The 19,921-nt window shown below is 38.0% G+C and overlaps 1 protein-coding gene across 1 annotated transcript in view; it reads left to right on the forward strand.

Moving 5' to 3' along the window:
- Positions 1–10,183: 10,183 nt before the first annotated feature.
- The window catches only part of WDR72 (WD repeat domain 72), an 87,995-nt gene continuing 78,257 nt past the window's right edge, over positions 10,184–19,921 (forward strand). Inside the window, exons 1-7 of the mRNA XM_058033559.1 lie at positions 10,184–10,336; positions 11,330–11,436; positions 13,193–13,271; positions 15,744–15,918; positions 16,408–16,484; positions 18,235–18,354; positions 19,430–19,575. Coding sequence (XP_057889542.1) covers positions 10,184–10,336; positions 11,330–11,436; positions 13,193–13,271; positions 15,744–15,918; positions 16,408–16,484; positions 18,235–18,354; positions 19,430–19,575 — 857 coding nt within the window. The remainder of the gene's footprint in view (positions 10,337–11,329; positions 11,437–13,192; positions 13,272–15,743; positions 15,919–16,407; positions 16,485–18,234; positions 18,355–19,429; positions 19,576–19,921) is intronic.

Below are 19,921 nucleotides of genomic sequence, written 5' to 3' on the forward strand. Positions count from 1 at the left end.
GAAGATGCAATAAGGTCTTTGGTGTGACCTTCCCTTTATGTCAAATTGTGCTAAAACATATGTGACAGTTTGTGTTATGGAAACCTCCATGTATCAATGATTAAGGAGAAGCTGTCAAAATAATTTATTTAGGTTCACAGGCAGAATTCACAGACTCACATGAGGTGTCAAAAAGCACAAGCAATATCTAGTTTATCCATTAGGTTACTCAGTCTCATACAATTGTTTCACTTTCTTGATAGCATTTTTTGACTACAAAAACTTTAGCTTAGGTTCCAGTTAGCACTACTGACTTTAAAGGGCTAGTGTTCACCTTTTTTGAGAAAATAGTATAAAGGTTCTTAAAGTAAGTTGACTTGAATCATCTAATTTTACTTTCAATATGATTGTTACTAAAATTTCCATAAGCAAGCCCACAAAAAGAGGTACCTTTGTAAGTTTTCAACTGTCTTACCATATTTCAGTGTTCAATACTTGGCTTGATACAGCTTAATCAAAGGTCAATCTTTACTTTAAAGCTCTATTTTCATAACTTATAAATTGTCTACATAAATTATTCATATGGTGAAGTGATTTAAGAAGTCTCATCTTCAAAGCTTTTTATTTTAGTGTATTAAAAATATTTTGAAATCTAAACTCCCGAAGTGCTAGGAAAAAAGTTTGCAAGAAATATGTTTCAAAAAATTACAAACTTTACATGCTTTTGTTTTTATTTATTGCATTCACTTACCTAGAAAACATAACCTATTGATGCAGACTATAATGACATTAGCATATTTGAGAACATTACTATTTAGGTCAAAGCAGATATCTTGGGGAAATAGTCTTGGTGTAAATCAATTCAATAACACTAAAATAAAAATATTGCATACTTCAGCTACTAAATTTATTAAGCTAAAATAGGAAAACCATAGGCAATAAAAATAGTTAAATCTTTTGACATCCTTTCAATTCCCTATGGATTTTAGGCAACCAAATGTAGGAAGACATGATTTAAGAGAACAGAATTTTTTTAATATAATGAGTCTCATGATGTCGTTTGCAGCCCTAGATGAGACTGTGAATAAATAATTCTGTGGTTAAGATGAACTCACCTGTGCACTGCACAGCCCATTCAGCTCCGCTCCTCACAAAAATCTCCTGCAAACCTGAGCTTCTCTGAAAGTGACCTTTGAACAAAAAAGAAAAAGAAACGTGAACATACATCACGTTTCACATTCTTACGGTATTCATTTACTGCAGTTTATGAATTATTTTCAAAGAGAAACTTACAAGACGCACCTTGGCCGATGCGCAGCCCTCACGCCGCCAGGTGCACACACAGCGCGCTGGGTGAGGCCCGCGAGCTCCCTCAGCTGCTGCTGCTCCCACACCTGCGGGAAATCACACCCCACCCGCCTCCTGCCAGCAGAAATGTTCTTTCCACCGTATTTAAGGCAGGGCGGGCAAAGGAGAAGTTTCCTGCGCCTCATCGCCCTGTGGGGCAGCTCTGAGGGGGCAGGCTGGGCCCCTCTGCCCGTCCCGCTGGGTGCGGCCTCGTGAGGGGAGCGCGGTGGCTGCAGCCGGGCGTTTCCCTACGCATTTACTCAAGCAGCCGGGACAGCTCCTGAGCTCGCCGGGCTGAGGGCGGCGGTGCCACTGGGTAGCAGCCAGCCGGATCCGGCCCGTGCCGGGTATTGCCGCTCCCGAGCGGGATAAAACCTGTCCCGGCTGTTTCCTCGTCCCTTCAGCAGCCTCGCTGCCCCGTGTGTGGTGCTTGGGAGCCGCTGGAGGTAAGGGCAGCTCCCGGCAGCTGCCCCTCATTCCCCCTCATTATCCCTTTTTCCTGCCGGGATAGCTGCCCCTCATTCTCCCTCTTTCCTGCCGGGATAGCTGCCCCTCATCCCCTCTCTTTCCTGCCGGGATAGCTGCCCCTCATTCTCCCTCTTTTCTGCCGGGATAGCTGCCCCTCATCCCCTCTCTTTCCTGCCGGGATAGCTGCCCCACATTGTCCCTCTCCATTCCCTCTCTTTCCTGCCGGGATAGCTGCCCCTCATCCCCTCTCTTTCCTGCCGGGATAGCTGCAGCCCCTCAGGCTCGCTCTTTCCTGCCGGGATAGCTGCAGCCCCTCAGGCTCGCTCTTTCCTGCCGGGATAGCTGCAGCCCCTCAGGCTCGCTCTTTCCTGCCGGGATAGCTGCAGCCCCTCATCCCCGCTCTTTCCTGCCGGGATAGCTGCAGCCCCTCATCCCCGCTCTTTCCTGCCGGGATAGCTGCAGCCCCTCATCCCCGCTCTTTCCTGCCGGGATAGCTGCCCCTCATCCCCGCTCTTTCCTGCCGGGATAGCTGCCCCTCATCCCCGCTCTTTCCTGCCGGGATAGCTGCCCCTCATCCCCGCTCTTTCCTGCCGGGATAGCTGCCCCTCATCCCCGCTCTTTCCCGCCGGGATAGCTGCCCCTCAGCCCCTCATCCCGCTGAGGGTGCCCTGTGCGGCCGTAAGGCTCCGCTTCCTCAGGTCAGGTTTGGCAATAGTGGGTTTCCTAGAGCTGTTTTAGTGGGTGAGAAGCCTTTTTAGCCGGTACAGTGTTTATTCTTTCTTATTTGGGCAAATTTCTTCTGTTTCTGGGAGGTTTTGTTGGTCTGCTGCACGTGTAGCATCGACTTTGTAACTTTCAGCTCTGGTATGTCACGTTAGATGTCAGTTTCTTCTGTTTTCAGGGTAGTTTCGTAAATTTCACAGATTCCATCGGTTACCTCGGCATGTATCTGTTCACTGGATTTATTGGAGAAAACTAGTACTGTGAGAACACATACAGTGCAAAATGCTAGCTCCTTGAAATGTGAAAATGCTTTTGTGCTATTTTGGTGATTCATTATTGAGTATTCCTGACTGGGTATACGCAAAGCATTAGCATACAAATTTTTTTTCAGCAGTCTCATTTTTTCTTGCAAATAGTTCTGGTTGAAGGGTGGTATGTTTTTGAGACTTGCTCAATTAAAAATTAATTAGGATGGCTCACTTAGGGGGCATTGTATAAGTCTTGGGGCATTTCTGTGATGATTACTTTTCTAGTTGGTACTAGAAATAGTAGTAATTGTCTTAATATGTAATGAAATTTTAAAATGTCAGTGATGTCCCCAGTACAGAACTATGGTCTTTTTGGGTTTACTCGTGGCAAAAATGGCTGTTCTGTTGAGGTAGGTCTGCTCAAAAGGTTTATGTCAGTAGGATTGATTACATGACATTTAGGGGGTTTTGTTGTTTAAAGACTTTTCAGTGCTAGAGTTTGAAGTTCACAGTCGAGAAAACTGCAATCCATGCATTGCAATACATTGAGTAAGTTTTGGACTTCAGTCCTGCTTCCTAATAAACAGTGTCTTTTTACTAGAGCAGGTTAGACTGTGTCTATAACAAGTCATTCAGAGCTGTTTACACTAAACAGCTGCATGACCTGTAGCAAAGAACACTGTAGAGAGATCTATTTGTTAATTGCGAGTATCCAAAGAGTGAAATTGACAAAAAAGTAACTTGTCAGAGTTTAGAAATCCTCACTGTGATGCAATTGCTTACACCACTGATTAATGATTATTTACATGACAGTTGAAAAAATAAGGGCTGGAGAAATGTTCTGGTTGTTTTATTTTAGCCATCTGATTCCAATTTTGTTTGTTATTTAAACATTCTGGGGTACAGTGTAGCTGAACCAAAAACATCACCTTTCTCTGATCAACAGGGTTTTGTCTTAAATGAATTCAAGGTCACATAAGGGAGATGAAATTTTTAATGTAAAAACTTTGATTCATATTCCCTGCCTGTCAGTTTGAGATCCTTGTGAATTTTGGTTTTAGCTTTCATGTGTCTTGGCTTTACCAGATTGTATGTTTTTTGTGTTATAACAGTGTAAATGAAGGTGAATTTTGTCATTATGGCTTGTTCTGTAATGAGCTGGCCATAATTTGTGATATTCCATTAAAAATGCAAGTCAGTCAAAGTTTTTGTCATTTACAAGTGAATTTGCTTACATCTGTGGGATATTTTGACACAGCCCCAAGGTTTATCACTCCCTACACTTTTGAAGTTTTGGAGGCCATAAACTTGGAGATGGCATTACCTTAGTAGGTCCTTGGATTCACATGGGATTATGTTGGCATCATGGACTCTTTAAAGGGCATAACTGTGTTTCTGCTCAAAAAACACTTTATAAGTAAGAAAATGTAAGGAGATGTTTCTTTACTGGCCTAAGGATGGAGCACTTTCTTGCAGGGAAAACTGTTTTTTTCAATAAACCCAGGCATGACTGAACGTGTATAGAACTGAGGGTAAAATCTTTGAATAAGATGCAATTTCACAGAAATCAAAGCTTATGTTCTACAAGACTGATGGCCCTCCTGTCACATGTGCTTTCCTGTAAGAATGGATGTGTGATTGTCCTAAAACCTGATGGAAAGTCTGCTGCTGCAAAGCATTTCACCATTTGGATGTAACTGCACTGGAGACGGCTGAAGGTGACACTTTCTCTATGCTTGATGCTTTAGGAGTGACAGATACCTCACCTGTGTGGTTCTGCATAGTGCCTAAGCAAGGCTCCATTTCCTGGACATATCCATTCTTGTAGCTGATAGGACATTCAGACACTTTATTTCAGACAGTAAATGTGGTGGGTTTTTTTCTTTAAGAGAAGATTTCTTTTACAGCTCCATACCCATATTTGCATTATGTTATTATTACTTTATTAAACTTAGTTTATATCCTTGATATATGGGATTTAAAACCATTTAATCCCATATATGGGATTTAAAAGTTTGCTCACATGCATTAATTTTTGTTTAACGTGTTTAAACAGCTATTATGTTGTTGAAGCCTTTAATGACCATTGAAGAAAGTGGAAATTTATAGCTTTGGATACACTTTTGATTTATCTACTTAGCAAGAAAAGCATGCTGTGATATTTTTCTAGGGAGCTTAATATAATGTAACTGTTTATGAGGTAAAAAAAGAACTTCAAGGAAGTGAAGATGGTTTTACTGTATCCTATGACAGTGTGAAAAGCACAAATGTTAAGTTGCTGTATTTTCAACTGCCCTGTTTTCCAGCTTAGGTGCAACATAAACTATCTTAATTAATATTGTGTCACCAAAAGGTTTTGAGACGGCCAATTGAATTCTGCCAAGATAGAGTCTTTTGATGAAAACGTATCTTTATTGATTGTAGAAGAAGAAAATCATTCTTAAAATGAAATCCAGAGAAAAAAAGTCATATCCCTCAGAGAAAATTTCTGAGTGGCAGGTTGAGATTAACATCATAAAATTGAATTTGTGCTGCAAACCTTTGATGTAATCAGCAGCTGGGAGATGGTGTTGCCCTTACTGTGCTCCTTCTGATTGTGGTGAATTATTGTGTGGAATGAAATAAGTGTTTCTTGTGTCACTCGTTCAAGAAATACAAACAAGGTATTACCAGGTGCTTCTTGCTAGTTAAAATGGCTTGTATCGATTGCTGGTCCCAGCGCCCTGCTCCCTCAGACTGCAGGAGCAGGACATCCCCATCCCCAGGGAGCTGTGGGTGTCACTCAGCAGTGCCTCCAGCCCTCCAGGGCGAAGTCCAACAGGTCTTGAGGAAAGTCCCATTATATCCTAAAATGGATTACCAGAGATAGTGTGCAACATTTACATCACAAAATATAGGAAGTTGTGCAAGTGTAGAATGGACCAGCAGACTGCAAAGCTGCTTTTAAGAAAAAATATTCATTTTTTACTAAGAGTAAAACTAATTTATTTTCTTGTGTAGAAACAAAGAATGTGTCAGATTAAATCAAAGAACAGACAGGAACAGAAGAATGAGATTAAAGGCACTAAAACCATAGGAATTGGTCATTAAAAAATTTAGGCTCTACCTAAATTTTAATTCCTAAGATTTCTTTTACTACAAACCTGAATATAATGGTGTGCGCATGGGGGGCGCTTATTGAATCCAATGCAAAATTCTGCTATTATCTTCACGTTTTCAGGTCTTCAAGCAAATTTTTGCAAGGTTTTGTTTTGTGCCTGCGTGGATTGCCTGACATTTAACTGGGATTTTAAGAACGTGACCTTCAATTGACAGCTTGGAAGGTGTAGGAAACATGAAATGAGTGTGGCTATAAATTCAAAAATGTTGTTTTGACAGGTTAACTGTTACCTGTAAAGTGATATTGTGTTGTAAGAAGCCTTTCTCCTTTTATAAATAAACTATAAATTTGCATTTGGTGCGGGTTTTATGGGTTATAGTGATGAGAAAGGAATTTGTCACAACCAGCATTTTATAAGGTGAACTGTTTGAGATTAGGTCCCTGGGGGAAGTTTAGTTCCTCATTTTAAGGACCTTGGTATATATATATATTTATCAGAAATGTTATTTCTGAATTCATTGAAAGATCAGAGTATTTATTTTCCTTATCAAGAAGTGTCATTCTTACAACTGTAGCTAATAGTTTAACATCTTGAGGATGTGTCATTTGGTAAAGCTTCCTTTAGGCTCCTGAGCAAGCGCTGGAGAGAATGTGTGCTGCAGTCTTCAATGGGACAAAACAGAGCCCAGATTTCTCACTTCAGACCCCCGAGTGCATGGGTGTGCATGCTCCTGAGACCCCAGCCACTCTGCCCTTCTAACCCTTTGTGTTCCCAGGCCACTGGCTTTAAGGTTATAATTTTTATTTTGAGAAAATGCAGTTCAGGGAAGGGATGTGTGCCTGAGGTTAAGCACTAATTATGTAGCAGTGATTGGAAGGTCTGAGATGAGCCCCATAGAGAAGCTAACAATTGTTTCATTTTGTTTTGAGGTCAGTAGAGGAGTCAAAGTCAAGATACACTTAGTATATATGGGGGAAGTATATGTTAAGTTATGATGGCACTGATTCTTTTTGGTATAATCTGGCCTTTTTCATTCTCATCAGTTCATGACCAGTCCTAGTCAAAAAAGCTGAGTGATGAGGAAAAGACCTTGCATAAATATGTGCTTAGTAAGGCATTCAAGGTCAGACTTTCAGCCTTCTGGCCTCTTAAAGCTTTTGATTAGACTTTTAAATATCTCATGGCTCCTGTAGAATAATAGATTGTCTATTTAGCTTTCCAAATTAAGATTTAATACTACACAAATAGTCCGAAGTTACTAAAGTGGTACAAAGTCCTTGAAGCTGTGCAAATTTGGATGATTTTGCAAGTTAACAATGGTTATGGTGTGGTTTCAGTGTGAAAGGAACTAGAGACAGAACAGTAGAGATGGAACAAGTTAATGGTGAGATGGACTGGTATGGTTTTAACTGAAACCAGAGCTTTTCAGTAATGAGAGAGCACTGTTTGGCAGTATGCTTCTAAGGGCAGCACAACTAAGCTTATTAGGCTGTAAGCAGGGAGAAATGGGCAGTAGGACTGAGAAATGTGATTTCTAGTTGAATTATGGGTTAATACTGCAAATCAGACATGCTTGAGTGGGCAGAGCTGGAGGAATTTGACACGTGCTGATAAGCTACATGCAGCTCTGATATGCCTTGGGCAATATTTGACTTTGTGAAAACAGCTTTTACCTTTTTAAAAGAAACAGTCTGATAAATATCTGTTGTTTTTATTTCAAAAAAGTTTGCTTTAGGTGCCATCAGTATCACTAAAAAAATTCATAAAGCTAAGTATTGTCAAAATGTGTCCATGTGGATATGCTGTATTTCTAGTGAAGTCATGCTACACTTAGAAGCAAAGGTTTCATTCTAACTGCTTGTGCATCAAAATATCATAATCCAAAAACCAAGAAGCAAGTGGAGAAAAAAGTTAAAGACTGTATTAATGCAAAAATTCATATAATTTCTGCTTTCCTTCTCTTGGGCTTCAGTCATAATGTAAAAGAAAGCATACAAAATATTCCTGTAACATTCCATCTAAATTAATTCTCTTACAACCAGTGTTTTGTCAGTAGCAGTAGTTTTTTTCTTCGTGTTACTGATGAGTAACTAAAGTCTGCAGATAAATCATCTCCACATTAGCAAATTCTATCAGCTTGTTTTCTGTTTAACATCTGTTGATTTGAGTTCTCTCAAATCACTTGCTTAGCAGTAGGTCTTTGGCTAAGAATATTGAGCTTGATTCTATGCTCCCCTTATAAGAAAATATAATTTATGACTCAATATTCAATGCAGTACAAACCTGAATTGTGCTCCCTTGTGTTGTTTTACACTAATTGAACCCTCCCATGATACAAGTATAAAAGACTACGTGATACGCAAGGAAATGCATTTTACAGATGCAGGATTTGGCTCATCAAACTCTTTTGGCAGCCATCCCTTTATAAGCCCTCTGAAAATGGCAACCTTTATTAGCTTACCTGATAACTAAAAACATGCCATTAAAGATTGTCCAGAACAGCTTTTATTTCAGGGCTTAAACTGCAAGATAAAAGGATTTCAGTGTTCACCAGTAGCTTCATATGACTGGTGATTTTAAAAAAAAAAGTTTTAGAAAAGTCAGGTTCTAATGCTGGGAACAATAAAATGTCTCAGTATTTTTATATATCCATGAGGAGCTTTTATATGGAACTAAGGGGAATTTAGCCTAATGAACTCATGACCTCAATTTTTTCTTAGATTCTTCTTCCTCTGCCCTCAGCATCCTGTCAAGGTTATATGGCAGGACCTCAATAGTCTGCCATACCAGTCTTTTCAGCCTTTTTTTCTCAGTAGCTGAGCCCTTTATCTCATTTTCTTGTCAGAAGCAAGACCATTCCTTTAGTTCTGTGTCACTTTAGGCTTTTAGTAGTAGTCATGAAGATACCTCTTGTCCGTGTCCCTGCTTTCAACTGCTGTTGTGCTGGGTTACAGTTTCCTTAAGCATAACTTAAAAGGCTGCTTCTGTGCTCCATTTCTGTCCTGTGGTCTTTTCTGAATTATCACAGGACCTGCTCTTCATGTCACTTCTCATCATCCCTGTGTTACTTCCTTGGACTCACTGGCTGTCATGGATTTTGTTCTGCCCACTTCCTGTCTCTCCTCAGAAAAGCCAGCTTTGCTGTCATGTTTTTTGACTGAGTTGTCCCAGTTGCACTACTATATCATCTTGTTTCATTTTGAACTTCTTTCTTAAGGATGTGCAAAGGGTTCTGGTGTCTCTTCTTTGTCCAGGACAAATTGGAGCACACCTTCTCTGAAAGGTGAATTTTGCTTCGTGGCTACAAAGTGGTTGCTCTGAAATATGCCTCCAATCATATTATTGCTGTCTGGATTAAAAGAAAGATGACATAGGTGACATACAGTACTTTTGAAAAGAAAAATTAAAGTATTTAAGTGACCTTAGATAATGGTGAATCTGAAACAGCTTTAAAATCTGTTCCTTCTTGTTCAGTGACACCTGAGAATAACATATTGACATATACAAACAATCTTGACATTGTTCAGTCTGTCTATTGCCCAGCTGATGGGAGTCAAAACTGCTCTCAGCCAGATGGACAACCCCATTAAATCAATTTTTTTTTTAGTAGGGACTAATCTATTAGATAAATTTTTTTGGGCAAGGGACTCATGTTTTGAGCAACAAAGTCTATTCATTCTCTGTCTGTCAGCTTGCAACTCTGCTGTCACCCTACTTTTTTTTCTTGTCTCTAGGATGTGCCACAGAATGATTTGGTATATAGTTAGGTATATAGCTTTGCCATCTTGGGCCTCATTTTACTCTTCCTCCCTGACCCATGACCACCCATTCTCTCATTTTGGCCATATTATGTTTCTCTTGTCTTACCCTCCTTGAAATCACAGAGTCTTTATTGGCACCCTGCTCTTGTGCCACCTCTGCTCCAGCAGTTGGCTCCTGCTGTTGCCAGTGAGCAGTGCTGCTGGTTTGAGGGAACAAGGAAAATGTTGTGTATTCCACCAGCCCCGTTTGGGGAGAAAAACGTGAGCCTTTCAGAGCTAAGCCAGGCTGTGTGGGGCAGCACAACTCTTGCTGCTGATGATTCAGTATTCTCATAGTACTGGTCCCTGAAATTGTTAGTGTGATGTTGGCAACAGCAAGAAAATGTTTCAATGCCTTATCAGTGTCTTACAGCAATATTTTATAGCTTCCCTTTCCAGGGAAATTAATGTAAGAAATGTAATGTTGATTATATTCCCCCTTTTTTCTAGGTGATTTTTTCCTTATCTTTAATCCCACTTAGGATCATCATGACTTGTTTGTTTTCAGGTGTTGATCATGAAGGCATCAGTACCAGCTGTGGCTGTGTGGGGGAGAACAGCTCCCTCTCACAGCATCACTGCTGTGATGATCACAGATGACCAGCAGACCATAGTTACAGGGAGCCAAGAAGGACAAATATGTCTCTGGGATCTTTCATCAGACTTACAGGTTTGTGTCCACTGTGCTAAAATTTGCCAAATAGACAGGAGTTTTATCTTTTAGTATTGGCAATAGGATCATCCAGACTTATGCTTATTTAGATAAATTTTAAAAGATAGTGTGATATTTGTTATGGGAAACTCATGAAGCAGAAAGTGAAATGCCTGTATAAGCAACCTGTAATTTGCAGACTTTGGACAATTTTTTGCAGATTAGCACACCCAGTGGATTATAATTTCAGACTTTGTCACTGCTCTGAGCAGTGACAGCAAGTAAATATATACAATTATCATGATTCACATCTTGTGAAGGTTTTTTTCTTTTGTAAATCATTGCTAAGCATGACCTGTCATTTAAAGAAAAAATATTTATAAAACCAAATCTACTAAGATGGAAGCAGCAAGATGAAACTTTTTTTTTTTGATGTAACCAAGATGCAAATTATTGCTTTATTTTTCTCACAATGGAGCAGAGTCAAAACACTTCCTGTTTGGTTTTTTTCTGTGTTTCTAGAACTATGTTTATATTATTTTATATTTAGTTGCCCCATTTGGACTCAAACACAGTCTGATAGTTTGCCCTTTTATGAGGCTACCTTTTCCAATTAAGACCTTTGCATGCAGTGATGATAATCAGGTTATTTAAATGTGTGGTAGGAAACATATGCTTAAGAGCTTTGGTTTACCAGTTTCTACTTCACTGTGCCACTTTTGGTGCATGCTGTAGGGATAAGGCCAGAGATGTTCTGCACATTGCCTGTTTTATAACATTTGATGTTCCAGACATTCTTCAGATGATGAATGCAGTGAATACAAAAACTTAGCTTTTATGCAAATTCCATAAAAATTCTTCCACATCTTTTTGCATTCCAGAAACATGATGGAAGGACGTAAGACTATGAAGCAGATTGGCAGTTATATAGATTGACAAGTTCTCTTGGTTTTAGATAGCCTTAGTTTATATAGAAATTGTTTAAGGTAAATCATTATATTGTTCTCCTAGATTTCATCTAAAGAAATGCTCTTTGGCCATACTGCTTCTGTAACTTGTTTGGCAAAAGCAAGAGAGTTTGAGAAACAGCCATATGTAGTAAGTGCTACTGAAAATGGGTAGGTAACTGAATATTCAATTATTCATTTCTTAAATTATGAAATGTGTGTCAAGTGTAGGTCAGATTATGCATTTGCAGAAATGTTTCAGTCCACTTCCATGATATTAAAATGATAGCAGCTACTTAGGATAGTGACTACATTGTTAATATACAATAGTCCAACTAAGAGCGTGTCCCATGGAGAACAGAAAGGTTTGGCAGATGTACAAATCCACATAGTATTCAGAAAAAAGGAATTATTCCAAGGGGTCGACTAAACCCTATTCAAAGAGAAATTAATGGGTTATTGGGGGGCATCAGCAATTCAACAGCATTTGAGTATCATGGTGTTTTTCTGTGTTTCTTCCTGAGCTCAGACTTGAGAACTGAAGCAGTAGAAGAGGCTAATGCACTCTGGTCGAGTTTATAGTTCCTCAGTCAGTACCTATGGAAACAGAATGGGCATGAATTAAAGGCATATGTGCTCCTTTTCTGTATTTAGATCTGATGTGCTGTTTTGGAGAATATCCTTTCAGAGGGCCCTGATCTTGCACCTTGTCTGCTATGTGTGTGTTATGACATAGCCTGTCACTTGAGTCAAACTATTTCCTGCATTTCTGCTAAGTTACACTTAAGAGTATTTGATAACATTTTCAGCTGGGGTTTGAAGACCTGTTAGGATTTCATCTGTTGGAAACAGAGCTACCTGCTTGCTTCCTTAAGGGCTTTCTTAAGTAACTTTGTCTTGTTCTCATATAAACGAGGAGAAAAGTATTGCTCTGAAAGGTTTCACAAACAGTATAAAGCTTTCACCTAATTTGTGACTTTGGATCTACCAACTTTGATGCTGGTATTGCTCAGCTGAAAAATATTAAGAAATAATGCTTTGAGTTTAGCATCAAATGGGAAAGTAGGTAGGTTAAAATGTAAATCACTAAGTAGTATTTCTTATATAATAAAATGCTGTCCCCAGTGTATTCTTTTAAGTCTTGATACAGAAAATTTCTTACAATGCAATGTGAGAAATAATTAAATGAGTTTTTCAGTTCTGGAAGTAGTGTTTGTTTTTTTAATAAAATCTAAATGAATCAAAGTTTACCATTCAGTTGCTGAGCTATGATATCTCATACAGCCTCATTTACAGCATTTAATTTGATTTTGTCATGTAATCCAGTCCCACTGCATGTTGAATAATGTGTAGATAAGGAATGTGTGCCCAAGTCTCCTCAAACAACCTTAAGTGTGTCCAAGTGTAGCTGTAGTGTTGCACAGGTACTCAGATGGTTGAGTGTATTGAGAGCCGATTTTGGGAACAGCCTCATGATGGCACTGTTTCTTCTTAACAAACGCTGTTCCTCTCAAGAATTGAAGTCTGATGTGGGAGAAGATGCATGATGCTTTTTGAAACGTCTGGTTTAAGTTCAGTGAAATGAATCATTTTCAGGAGGATGTAGTTCCAGTGACAGATAGTTACAGTGACATGTTGACGAGCTGTAATGGCAGTATACCTACAATTTGTTGTAGACCAGAGTTGGTCTTAAAGTCAGGTTGGTTGCAAGGCAGCAGGGTGTAATTACCAAAACAAAAAGAAACAGATACTGTATGTCATCCCCTGCTAATGACTACATTTTCTTACCCAGCAATCTGTAACAAAAAGCTTTATAAATGACCAGACTACACTTAAATACAGCACTAAAGAAAAACTTGGTGGCACAAAATTATTCCAGCCAATTGAGTGGAAATGACAGAGAATAATATGAAGTTATCTTTGGCAGGGAGATGTGTGTTTGGAATGTCACTAGTGGACAGTGCATTGAGAACGCAAAGCTTCCTTATAGGCACACAGCAATCCATGTAAGTATAGCAGCTTTTCATGGGTTCTCTCTTCATTACCAGAGTTTTGCTTTATTAACATGGTATTTTTCAGAAACAGTTTTAAACGTATAGCTTGTAATGTAGGAAAAAAAGACCCTGTCACAAAATAAGTATTTTTTATCTTTTTCAGGCTTTTTTCCTCTAAGAAAAGAATTGAGGCTTTTATGTTTCTCTGCATTCCTTAATCAAATCAGGCTGATAACTTTTAAGCTGCAAATATTTGAAATGCAGTATTGATTAACTTACTGTTTATGCATCAGGTAGCCAAGTGAAAAATGGTCTGTCTTTGCTCTTGTCTTGTTAAAATTGTGTGGAAGCTTCAAATTTGATGTTGGCTTTTTCATGACATTTTAAAAGTACAAGTAATCTGGCCAAACATGGTGAGACAATCTGCTGAAAGACTTATTTTTAAGCTTTTGAATGGTTTTGGTGCTGAACTCCTGACCTCCAAAATAATTCACCCTGTTATCAAAAATACACTTTCATTCACTGCAGAACTTTAGGACAAATCTCTTATTTTCAGAAACTTTCAATATTGCTTTGGATAATTCAGGTGTCTCCAGTTGAAACTATATCCAGGTAAAATAAGTATCTAGATTTTCAAGTGTGGGAGGGTTTGAAATACACTTGTGAGTGAGATTGAGGGGCCCAACTTCTATAGGTTTGATTCTGGGACATGGTTTATTTCTGGATGTGTTAGTAGAGGAGATGCTCAGGATTCCTGTGTTAGTTAAAATGCTCATTCTCTTCAGTGAGGAAGTCTAAGGTGGAACTAAGGCTCCAAATGATGGGTATCCGAGCCTTCATGTAACTCCAAAGCGCAGCCAATTTGGAATCCAAAGTTTTTAACCCTTCCAGAAGAAAATATTTTTCCTGACACTGCTTTGGTTAATATGAGGAGTTTAAATACAGTTGTTCATTGTAAAGGGAAGAGGAAAAAGCTTGGATATATTGCTGACAAAAATTATGAAAAATTAACTTCTCTTAATTTTTTTTACTTCCCCTTCAAGTAGGTGTAGCAAGTACTTGCAGAAAATTGGTAGTTCCTCTCTATTTAAAATGTGCTAAACCTAATTGTGGCTAATAATTATATTTGTTTAATAACTTGGGCAAAATAGAAAACAGGAACATCTAACAGGAAAGCTTAGGGAAAAGTAGGTGTTGCCAGGAGGGGAAACTATTCTTAAAATGCCTTCTTCTGATAATTATAATAAATTGTGTTTTTCTGTTGCAGATTTTCTGTTGTTTTTTGTTGTAGATTTTTTCCTTGTTGTTCTGTGGGGAATGGTTGCTTGTGCTGTAGTTAATGTTCGGTTTTAATTGAACTACTAACCTATCTGCTCTAGTAGGTTCCTTTTGTTCAGTGTAGATGATTTAACTATGAATGGCAGATGTCAAGTAGTGCAAACTGAATATTTGCCATTTGAAATGAAATTCAACACCAGGGTCAACATTTAAACATTTGTGGCTCTTAACCAGTGTGGAATTTCTCTCAGGAATTACTATAAAAATCCTCTATTTCAAGGCTAATTTAATGGTAACAGTAATTGTAATTTCTAAGTATTTCTGCCTCTGTTTATTCATAATATCTGTAGTACTATTTATCCTATTTCCAGTTGTTTTTACTACACACTTCAGTTAATTTACTGAAAAAAGCCAAGAATTATTATATAACCAAAACTGTACAGAAAATTTGTAAATGAGGTGCGGCTTTTTGGGTTGTCTGATATTTTTGTCTGACTAGATGATTGTTCCCTTTAAGGTTAGTAATAAATGTAAATCTGTTTTTAGGTGGCTGTGTATGCATTTATAGGAATTGTTTAAAATTACAGCTAGACATACAATGCAGATGTCATTGCACATATAGAACACCCAGCAAAAAAAAAAAATCCTCATAGTCACTCTGCACTCTGTCCCTTTGCTTTGTCTGTTGGTTTTTCTCCCTTTGTGATTGCTGAGAATAGTGTTCAGAAGATTCTGAGCACTAGGGTGTTTAATGTCAGAATGAAGAATATCCTATGGAGTCGAAATCCTTCCTGGAAAGTAATCAGTAATTAATTATGAAAAATTTAATTATGAATATTCTGCATCTGATTCTTCCTTTTCATACAACTGTTGATGACAGGAGGTTTATGAAATATTTGGAGAGGGGCCTCTCAGAAAAACAAGTCTCAAACTCTTTAGCAGTTTATAGGGAAAATTAACACCTGACTTTCTTCCAAAAATTACAGAAATCCTAATATTTAGGAAGGACAGATGCTGCTTTCAGTCTGAAGCACCTTTCACTAAGCTGTGTGCCTTGCCAGTGTCACTAGTAATATTGAGTATGGTTTGACATATGCCTTAGTTTTTTTTAGTGATGCCACAAGTGTTGATTATGACATGTTCAGTGTGAAAAATCTTCATGCCATTTGTGTATGTGTGCTGACTCTCTGCTTTCCACTTGGACAGTATTACCATTGCTCGTTCCGAATGACAGGTGAAGGCTGGCTTCTTTGTTGTGGAGAATATCAAGATGTTCTTATTATTGATGCTAAAACTTTGGGTGTTCTTCACACTTTGTCATCATCTCAGTCCTCTGATTGGATAAAATGTATGTGTGTTGTACACTCTGCAAGAATTCAAGGTATATGTTTTACATATATTTATGTAGGTTAATTAAATTGTGATCAAATATTTATGCATAGATGATATATTCCTGCTTGATTTAATATCAAATCATTTAACAGTGATGTTATAGAGATGATGTTAAGGTTTCATTGCTAGTACAATAGTACAAGAGGTCTTTTTGAGGCTTCTGTTTTATTTAATGTTTTTAGAGAAAAAAACACCTATACAGGGCTGTAAGGCGGCTCAGTTCTTTGATTTAAGTATAAATAAGTTTTGTAATATCAGATAAATTAAAAGCACAATGCCACAGTTCTGTGCCTTCTGTTAATACATTATTCACTGCTTGCTTACATCTTTTGTATTTCTATATATAATTTACTTTTTTGTGTGTAAAACTGATATTTCATCTAAGCAGCGTCCTGCAGAACCCCTGTTTTGGTGCTGAACAGATAGGGGCTGTTTGAACTTGGCTTCAAGTTGACTATTTCATGTTAACTTTTCACAGAGGACTCTTTAGTTGCAGTGTCTGTAGCTGGAGTTCTCAAAGTATGGGACCTGTCTTCATCTCTGAGTAGCATTCAGGTCAGTGTTAACATGAATGTTCTCAAGTAAAGGCTGTATTGAAACAGAATATGAATAAATTTCCATCTTCTGGATGTGAATGAAATTGATTTTATTACTTTTGTTAGAAAATTGTGAAAACATGTCTTCATAGCATTATTTAAAATTAGCCCATTGGACAGCTCTTGCCTCGGCAGCTGTACTACCTTTTGGCCAGGCTTCTTGTCTTTTCGTATTCCAGGATGCTTAAGTTGCAATGCTTTCCTGCTATCCTCATAATGTCTTTGAACCCCTTCACTCTGTCCTTTAAACTCAAAGCTCTTCAATATTGGCCTTTGTACTCCCTCTTCGCCCTCGTTACTCTCTTCAAAATGGTCCTTTAGATTTTGTTTTCCTCAGTCTGCTTTTCACAATGCTGTCTTCACTCTTGCTGTGTCAAGTGTCCTATTTTTCTACCCTCAAACTCACTCTTTTTTGGGTTAATATTCTCAGCAGCTGTCACCTTCTATGAGCAAGTGCTAGAATTGGGATGCAATTTTTGTGTTCTAGTTATACTCTAAAAGATAGATTCACAAAGGGGCTTCAACAGTGAGACAGAAATGGCAAAATATCAACAGACTTCTCTGAATGTTGGTAACTCACCCACTGCCTGGACAAACTGCAGGGTGTGGGCAGCACTACTTGTTTATAGGTCAAATCAGGCCCCTGAGGAGAGTTTGTCCAGTTTGATACCATCCTGGTGGTTTTGATTTATCTGTGGTGTTTTGGGGTGCATCTTTTCAACATTCCTAGAGCAAAACCCACTGCTCTGTTGTAAAAATTCTGAGGATTCTAACAACTAATTACAGATGTCAGAGGAACATATGGTGTGGTGCAGTCTTTTTACTGCCTGGGGGCACCTTTTGTGGAGGGACTGCTGCAGAGTTTGCAACAATCTGCTAAATTCTAAAGAGCAGTATTTTAATAAATATTGTTGGATTTACTTGGAATAACTGAAGCTTCAAGATGTTAGAAAATGGCTTTCAGTTTTATAGGCATGATTCCAAGCACACATAGCCTTCTCTGAGAGGTTTTGAGACTGTTGGTATCTTAAAAAACAGAAAATATCCATTTTAAGTGATTTAATCAATAATTAATAACTGTAATTCCAATATAATAATTTTGAGTGTGATTACTTTAATATTTCTGATATTCCTACAAAAAGTATGAAAATACATACATTGTTTTTAGCAGAACATGTAGCAGTACAAAGCTAAGAAAATGAATTACTTTTACACTGCCTTTAAAGGTGTTAAGAGCAAACTGGACATATGGCAACACCAGCATCTTGGACTGTTCTGGTTGCAACAAGAATGAGTGGGAAAGTAAAATATTCATCAGCTTTTTTGAATCTGATCCTCTGTTTTATGGGTGGTGTAGCTATTTTTTGACTGAAGAATACCTGGCAGATACTCATTGCAGCAGTTTGTATTTATGGCCTGCCTTTGGTCCTTCTCCACATTCATTATCATTTCTTTAAGTGAGATCACAGTTTGAGCCACACTGAATGTTTACATTCTTCTGTTTACATGTTAGTTGTGAACCTGTTTTCTTGCTATTGTTAATTGAGAATTATAGCTTGCTCTGTTTACATGTTAGCTGTGAACCAGTTGTCTTTCTATTGTTGAGAATTATCGCTTGCTTTGAATTTTGAAAGTGGGTTGTTTCTGTACTAAAAGCTCAGATATCTGAAACAAATTTTATAGCCTTTTTCCCCCTCTGTGCTGTAAAGGAGAAACAATGTGTGTGCGAGAAGGAATCAAAATCTCTGGACTGCATAAACTGTCAAGCAGTAAGATTTTGTACTTACACAGAAAGGCTCCTTCTTGTTGTGTCCTCCATGTGCTGGCAGGTACATTACTGAGAGTTACACTTCTTGTTAATGTTGTTAATTTTGAAAAGCTAATACGGTTTTTACATGCAGATACTTGTTTATCTCCTTATGTTAAAGAAAGCATTCACAAATTGTCGAAAATAATTATGCCTGCAACAATTCTTGGCTTATCTTAACTGTGTGAAAGAGATGAAGCTTTTATTTTTTATGAATGTATTTCTGCTGTAAAAGTTTAACTCCAAATTGGCTGGATAGAAGGGGGATTTAAGTATTGGACAGTTTTAGACCACTGAGTGCATTATATTCCCCTCCACAGTGCATTTGAAAGGGAGACAAAGAATAAAAATCCCTGTTTAAGTATGACAGAAGTACTCACATTTGGCAAGTCCTCAGTAGTCTGGGACCTTTGTTTGTTGATAGCAGCAGCAAAACTAAAGACCCCAGGCTATATTTCTTTTTCTTGAAGCTATAATAAAGTAACTAAAATAAAAAAAATAACAGTTTTAGAGATAAAGTAATATATTTCAACTGAAACTTACTGGAAAAAAATCTGTATTTTTCTTTTCCAGGGCTAAAATTTCTCTTACATTAATCACTCAGAATTATTTTAACATGTAACCTGATTCCAACATCTCTGTGGGTACAGGAGGGGGTCAAAAAAATTCACAAATATCTGGGTCAGCTTCAGATAATGTACTTGTAGACTATCCTTGAGATGTCTCTTGGGCTACTTAAATTCTATACCAAAGCATTTATAGAGAGATTTCATATGTAGAATGGATTTTTCACTTTTAATGGAAAAATATCTGTAACATCCATTGATTTCTATTAATTTCTATTATGAGACTATAAGATCCTAATGCTACTTTTTGGTTGGGTTTTTTTTAACTGTCAGTTTCTTTAACTTTGAACTGTATGGTTTGACTCTGACTTTGCAGTAGTTTATCAAAACATGGTAGGCTTTAAAAATAGTTGCTCAACTATGAAGAGTTGAACTCATGTTCTACTTTCTGATTCACCGCCCAAACCCAGTTTAGGTTAAAATGAATTTGCCAATAATATTTGTATATGTTTTGTTCTTTTTCTGAATTAGGTCTATGATTATTGTGATTTCTCCTTGCTTTGTACTGAGTTCTGTAAGAGTGGTCAGTGCTTTGCTGGTGGGGAAGTGCTGGCAGCTTACAGACTTATCATCTGGACAGAAGATGGCCACAGTTACATCTACCAGCTGCTAAACAGGTGGGCTCAGATGGGAAATTCACACAAAAAGTTCAGGTACAAGATGAACTTTGGGAGGGTTACTATGGAAAATCTCTGCATGTTGCAAATGATCAAAAACCAGAACAAAACCACTTTGGCACTCAAAGATTTACCCTGAGTTTGACAGCCCTCAGTCTTTGTTTGACACAGCAGGGGACATAGGAATAAGATTAGCCATGTAGAACTTGGGCAGCTGGTGCTGTGATTTCAAAAAGTCTCCTGTAATTACTTATTTGGTTACCTTTAATTGAACTTGTGAATCTTGGATGTTACTGTTCTGTTTTCTGAAAAATGACTTTCTAAAGCTTGTATGTTTAAAATTTCT

The sequence above is a fragment of the Melospiza georgiana genome, chromosome 13 (genome assembly GCF_028018845.1).
Source record: "Melospiza georgiana isolate bMelGeo1 chromosome 13, bMelGeo1.pri, whole genome shotgun sequence".
In the NCBI taxonomy this organism is placed as follows: Eukaryota; Metazoa; Chordata; class Aves; order Passeriformes; family Passerellidae; genus Melospiza; species Melospiza georgiana.